Source organism: Pygoscelis adeliae, unplaced genomic scaffold (assembly GCF_000699105.1).
Source record: "Pygoscelis adeliae isolate BGI_AS28 unplaced genomic scaffold, ASM69910v1 Scaffold429, whole genome shotgun sequence".
NCBI classification, from domain to species: domain Eukaryota; kingdom Metazoa; phylum Chordata; class Aves; order Sphenisciformes; family Spheniscidae; genus Pygoscelis; species Pygoscelis adeliae.
Window position 1 is genome coordinate 570278 of NW_008825561.1, and position 6451 is coordinate 576728.

At 39.5% G+C, this 6451-nt stretch overlaps 1 protein-coding gene across 1 annotated transcript in view; it reads left to right on the plus strand.

Annotated features, from left to right (window-relative positions):
• LOC103923928 (protein unc-79 homolog) overlaps positions 1–6451 on the plus strand; it is a 113706-nt gene that overhangs the window by 81591 nt on the left and 25664 nt on the right. The window contains exon 39 of the mRNA XM_009332368.1: positions 2095–2199. Within this exon, the coding sequence (XP_009330643.1) occupies positions 2095–2199 (105 nt within the window). The remainder of the gene's footprint in view (positions 1–2094; positions 2200–6451) is intronic.

Below are 6451 nucleotides of genomic sequence, written 5' to 3' on the forward strand. Positions count from 1 at the left end.
TAACAGATGGAGCCCAAAGCCATGGACTAAATGAACTCAGCGGACATTCTGTGGACATTTGTGGACATTTCACAGACATTTCACGGGGTGGTCCATAGACTAAGGGAATGATATCTGTGTATTGTATCAAAGGATGGGAAGCAGCATGGTGGATAATGAGGATGTATTGGATAGGAGATGGGACCTGAGCATGATGTAAGTGGTATGGAATAAGGGGTGGAGAATGTGCTGGTTTTGGCTGCGATAAAGTTAATTTTCTTTGTAGAAGCTAGTATGGGGCTGTGTTTTGGATTTGTGCTGGAGACAGTCTTGATAACAGAGGGATGTTTTTGTTACTGCTGAGCAGTGCTGACACAGAGTCAAGGTCTTTTCTGCTTCTCACACCACACCACCAGCGAGGAGGCTGGGGGGGCACAAGAAGTTGGGAGGGGACACAGCTGGGACAGCTGACCCCAACTGACCAAAGGGATATTCCATAAAACATGACATCACGCTCCCCAGTAAAACTGGGGGGAAGGTTGGCCGGTGGGCTGCTGCTCAGGGATTGGCTGGGCATCAGTTGGTTGGTGGTGAGCAATTGTTTTCACTTGCATCACTTGTCTGTCTTGGGTTTTATTTCTCTCTCTTTGTTATTTTACTTTTCATTACTATTATTATTATTATTACTATTATTTTATTATTTTATTTTGATTATTAAACTGTTCTTATCTCAACCCATGAGTTTTCTCACTTTTCCCTTCCATCCTGCTGGGGGGGGTAGTGAGCACGCAGCTGTGTGGTGCTTAGTTGCCAGCTGGGGTTAAACCACGACAGGGAGGAATGCACTGTTGCTGTAAGCTTTGTTTGGCAGTATGCTATGCAGATGCAACGTGGTGACATTGGCTTTCTGAGGAAGAGACACTGGTGACTGGCTTCTTGGTTTGCTGCAATCAAAGCTCACTCTCACTTCCAGCTATTCATCTCCAACTCCTTCGCTTTTAGCTGCACTTACTACTGTACTAGCTACTTGCACTTGCAGCTGGAGGTAGCCTTCAAACTGACCCTCACTAACTAAACCTCACAAGACTTCTCTGAGGAAGAGGCAAACATTATTATCCCTTTTTACAGATGTCACAGAGGAACTGAGGCCCTGACTGAGTAAAAAGTTCCACACATTTAACTTAAGTGAGCAGGCAAGTGCGTAAGATCTACAAGATGAAAGATACTAGGCTTTAAATCTTAAGCACACTTTGGATATGCTATCTTTATTAGACAACATTATTTCATCTCTAATGGTCATTTGAAAGAGAAATCAGTGTAAGTCTTCCTTTTACTGAGTTGCTGTGGTCAGTAGCACGTTATAGATTCGTTCTACATTTTTATCTTATCGTCTAAAGTCAGAGAATGTCAAAGTAAGATGTATAACAGGCTCATCTTATCTCTTGTACCTCCTTGCCATCTCAGCTCTACAACTCTATTCTTAGGCTTCTGTGTTCTAATCTCCGTTGGCTGATTTCCCCCTATGTTTTAAAATGTTTCTGTTGTAGCAGCCGTAGCCAAGACAGTTTTTATTGTGTAAGTGGAAAAGCACTGCTAGTCTAATGAATGAAAATAGATGTCCAAGCTGCCTTAGTGCAGGCACCCTTATTTTAAGGGGAATGATAACAGAAAAATAGTATGGTAAAATGTAGACCATTTCTGGCAGTTTTCATGAAAGAATAATGCTAAATACTATTGCCAGTTTTGTTCTCCTGTGTCAATCCTTACTGCTTTCCCCTTTTCCCTTTATATGGAACTACTTAGTGAAAGCTACACTGCATGCCTGGGCTTTATAACTGTTTTATAAAATCTGTCTATATTTGTGAAATATTAAAATCTTGGATATAGTGCCTGATACAACGTCAAAGGAGAATCGCCCTCATTGATATATGTTCAATCAAGTCTGTAGAATTACATAAATGATGAATGATGTCTGCTTTTTTGTAAGGCAGGAGAAACCAGTACACTTTTGTAACTTTTTTTATTCTCAAACTTAGATAAAATGTATCTTTATGGTTTACTAGTGGGTGTCAGTGAATTTCAGGACGTTCATAATCCTGTATTTTTCTGTTGTAGGAAAGGGACAAATTCTACTTGACGCGCAGTGTCATATTGGAGTTACTGCAGGCACTCAAGTTAAAGTCACCCTTACCAGACATGAATCTGCTGCTGTTGGTGCAGGTACGGGAGATTCTCATGTAATTCTCATAGATCCTGTCTCGGCCCAAATTCAGGGGGGCGGGGGAGAGGGGAGAAAGGCAAGTCCAGCATGGTTGCAGAAAGTACCAGCAATGTCAGGGGAAGCAGGAATTTTTTGAATCAAAATCCAGTTACATTTGTAACCATAGGTGCATACATTTAGACTCCCACACTAAAATTTAAGAAACTAAATTGGGAATCCACATTTCCCAGGATGATAATGACCTGTGCATCATTGCTGATGTATTTAGGATCATAGAATATATCTCAAGTTGGAAGGGACCCATAAGGATCGAGTCCACTGAGCTTCATCCCAATGGGGCAGCTGCCCCAGCTGCTGCCTTGTCTTCATATCATAGCCCCAAAGCCAGTGAGCAGTTTGTGTGGGAAGGGGTGTTAGTTGATCATGGGCCAGAACTCAGTTTCTGTCTATTCAGGCAGGCAGTAAGCTGTCTCCAGTCCCTGAAGAGCGTTCTCTTTTGACATGGAATTTTCCAGCAAAGAATACATAGACAATATTTCTGTTCCTTTCATTCTGTGGATTGCTGAGGTAGGAGCTAAGCTATCTTTTTCATAGGAAAATCTGAGGAAGTAAGATACAAACTTGTGAAAAATCTTTCTGCCTCCAAAATGCCAAGTGTGGCACTGTTTGGCACCACAAGCCTGTCCCGCAAAAACAATTTACTGAAGTCCATCAATTTTAATCACAGGTAGCGGGCTCTCATTGTTTACAATGAGCTAACCATTATATGCGTTTAGTAACTTCAAATGATAGGGGACCAGCATAACAGCACTCCATAAGGTTCAAGCAAGATGTTCGTTACATAGATCATTCGTAATGCTCCAAGCATCACAGTTTCATTCACTCTTTCTCTCCCATTCTGGGGTCAAAGCTTCATATAGCTTACTATGGGCTCATTTTCTTTTGAGTACTGGTACGTTACTCATAATAAATAAGTGGTTGCCAGTTGACAGAGAAATAATACTGACAAGTGAAATTACATAGCAGTTAGGATAACTCTGAAAACAATTATTATGCCATCAGTGTTAGGGGAAGCAGTTGAGGCGGGGAAGAATAACACTTGGGTTTTTTTCTTTCAATGGTAAAGGCTTTTTTTTTTTAATCATTTTCCTTTAAAACACAGGAATTTTCCTTTTTTTTTTTTTTTTTTTTTTTTTAAGCCCAGACTTCTTTTTTCTGTCCCAGACAGACCATCAAATAACTTCAGCACCAACAACCTCTTTCTATCTTATGGGTGCAGTGATGCAGCTTGATACCATGTGCATTGGTGGTGTTTGACTTGAACTGACTTTTCCCGTGTTAAAGAAAAAAGCAATTTTTCTGCATTGCTCCATTGTATAGCTCAGTCCTATGGCTACCCCAAAGGGTGACAATCCCACAGTCTAGTCAATCCTGAATTCCTCATTTGAGAATGCAAACATGCCATGTCAGTTTTGGCTGTGGGGTTTAACTGGTAAACACTCGTACTTCACATTGAGTCAATCGCCTGATAAACACAGTAAGCAAAAGTCTCTCTTACATTATCTTTATCTCATAAAGATAAAATGATAATTGCCTGGGTTTTCCTCCTAGCACTGTTCCCATATGTTGTATTCACTTTGGGATGTATTCATACGTTACACAACAGCACCTAATGTGGATATAAATGTCTTATGATGTCTCTCTTTGAGAGTCTGATGAAGTGATTCATATTTCCTGCTAACCAAAGCAGCCAGCTTCTGTTTTTATGCAGTCAGTGGTGAAGAACAGGGGTTGTATTCAGACCATTTGCCATAGATGCCCACTGGAGGCATGATGACTACTTCTCCCATTGACTGTGCAAATTGGCAGCCCTTGGTAGTATGTGGTCTGAATCATTCAACAGCCTCTTGAATTTAAATACCATAGTAACCACTAAGCCTATCTTAAGCACCGTTGTAATTTAAGAAACCTACTAGTAAAAACACAGATGTATCTGATTATTTTAATTTTCTTTGGTGTCATTAATAGAATGAAGGGATTGGTTCACCTCTTTACCACACAAAGCTGCTACAATATTAATTCAAATTGTATGTTTTTGAATCCATAAAGCTGTGGCAGGGTTAATGCAGCACCAAACAGAAATGGTTTTAATTTCCAAGATAGCTATGTCCCCATGGACATGTTAGCCTGTATACAAGATTCTATACAGACAGTGCACACAGAATACAGAGATTCAGTCAAAATGTTCGAGATAATAAAGGAGCTAGGAGCTGTTTAATGATAGATCAGTCGTGGGCTGACTAACAAAGGAATTCCTAGGAAAGTACATTTGAAACCCACATTCATCCAGATTACGTGGTGCCATCAGTGACACTGGTGACAGTGCTAAGATGAGAGTTAACTTTATTCCACTTTACAAAGAATGAGAGTTTTAACCAGATCACCCCAATCATTGCATAGGTGTCCTGGATGGTAAAGGGTATGGCAAGTCTGTCTCCTTGATTTGTCCTAGCAAATGAAAGCCATCATGTACATGCTGCTGTTCCATGGCTTTCCATAGGAATTGCTTCTTCACCCAGTGTTTTGTTTCCCAGTACTTTTCTCCCACTCACATTTCACCAGCACACATCTTCAGGATTTCCATTGACTTCAAATTATATTAGTGTCTCATTAGGATTTGTTTGTTCAGTCAGGCTCAAAGGTTCAGTGTGTGTATCTATCTATCTATCTGATCTGTTTTGTTTAGGTGACTCCTATTTTGGGCCGGACCTTCAGCTAATGTAAATCAGTCTATATCTAGTGGTTCCAGTTTATGTTTTTGTGAAGATCTGGTCTACTAATTACTGAATGGAAGGATTTAAAGTTATATATAATATGTTTATAAGAATATATATTTTAAAAACTCTGATTATGAATGGATAGATTATGGTGTATAGATAATTCACTACAGTCAACAGACATTCCCATTTAGACATTATTCTGCAGCTGTATCTCAGCAGACAATGCTAGTAAGAGGCGTGGAAATTATTTGGCCTTTTCTCATCTTTTTGCAGTGTGGGGGTATTTTTCTTTCCTTTTTTCTTTACATATGGCTGGCATTAAGTTTCTTGCTAGTGACGTTTTAATGTATTATAGTATTTGTAGAGGGAGACAACATAAATGACAGTGAATTGGACGGAAATGTAAGAAATTTTTCATTTTGAGTTTGGTTTCCTCATCGTCTTTTGACTGCATTGCACTTTTAGGAAGGATCCTTGGAACTGGCAGTCTCATGATGAGAAAGATAAGCTAAATAAGGCCTAATTATTCATTAGAAATGGAATGGAGTTTGTCACCTGTTTTTCACATATAAATTAATATCTGTTATTTAACCCAAACTGCTCTGTGCAAAAGATGTAGAAAGCTTACAGGAAGCCAGTAGAGGTTGCCTTGGCTGCTGCTGCTTCCTGTTGTTCTTAAAAGAATATGTTGTCTGAAATACATGACATTTGTCTTTGGCAAGGGTTTTTTGTTGACTTACATGGTGAGTGCTGTACAATGTCTGTAGCAGTGCACTGAACTTACTGCTGGATGCTAAATATACTCAACCAGATTCTTCAGGGAATTATGGTCTTTTTTTGCAGCTGATGTAGTACAAGTGAACCCTGATTTACACACAAATGGTTGACTGAGAAATCCTTCACACAGGAAAACAACATATCTGTTGTCCAGTGGACTCAGTGTCAACATTGCTCTTTCTGAGATAGGGTGCATTAGGAGAAATCTGTCATCTATTTGGCTAAGTCCATTAGTGGTCCTTCTTTTAAAAGAGAAGTGGAGAGTCATGGTTGCTGTTTGAACTAAGACTCAATTGTCTTTATTGGATTTATACAGCCCATAACGCTAAGGTTTTCTTTTGTTTCCCATGTAATTATTAGAGCTGTGGTACGGAAGAGCACCAGGCCATCTCTCAGCTGAAATATGAGTTAGATTCTTTTTTTATTTTCATTTGGCTTATTCTGGTGTAAAATAAGTTCTAACCAGAAGAAGAGTCAACTGGAGCCAGGCCTATGTCTGAGGATACCTAATTAGATTATTAATCTAAACTCAGGTATGTTTTCCTGGTATTTATCCCAAAGAACAGACTTTTCATCAAGACATAGGTTGAGTAGTTTCCAAGTCTTGGTAGGCATCTGAGTTCAGATTAAATCTGTCATTGAAAGGTAGAGCTTGTGGAAGTATAAGAGTAAATTCTAGGTCTGTAAAGGATAT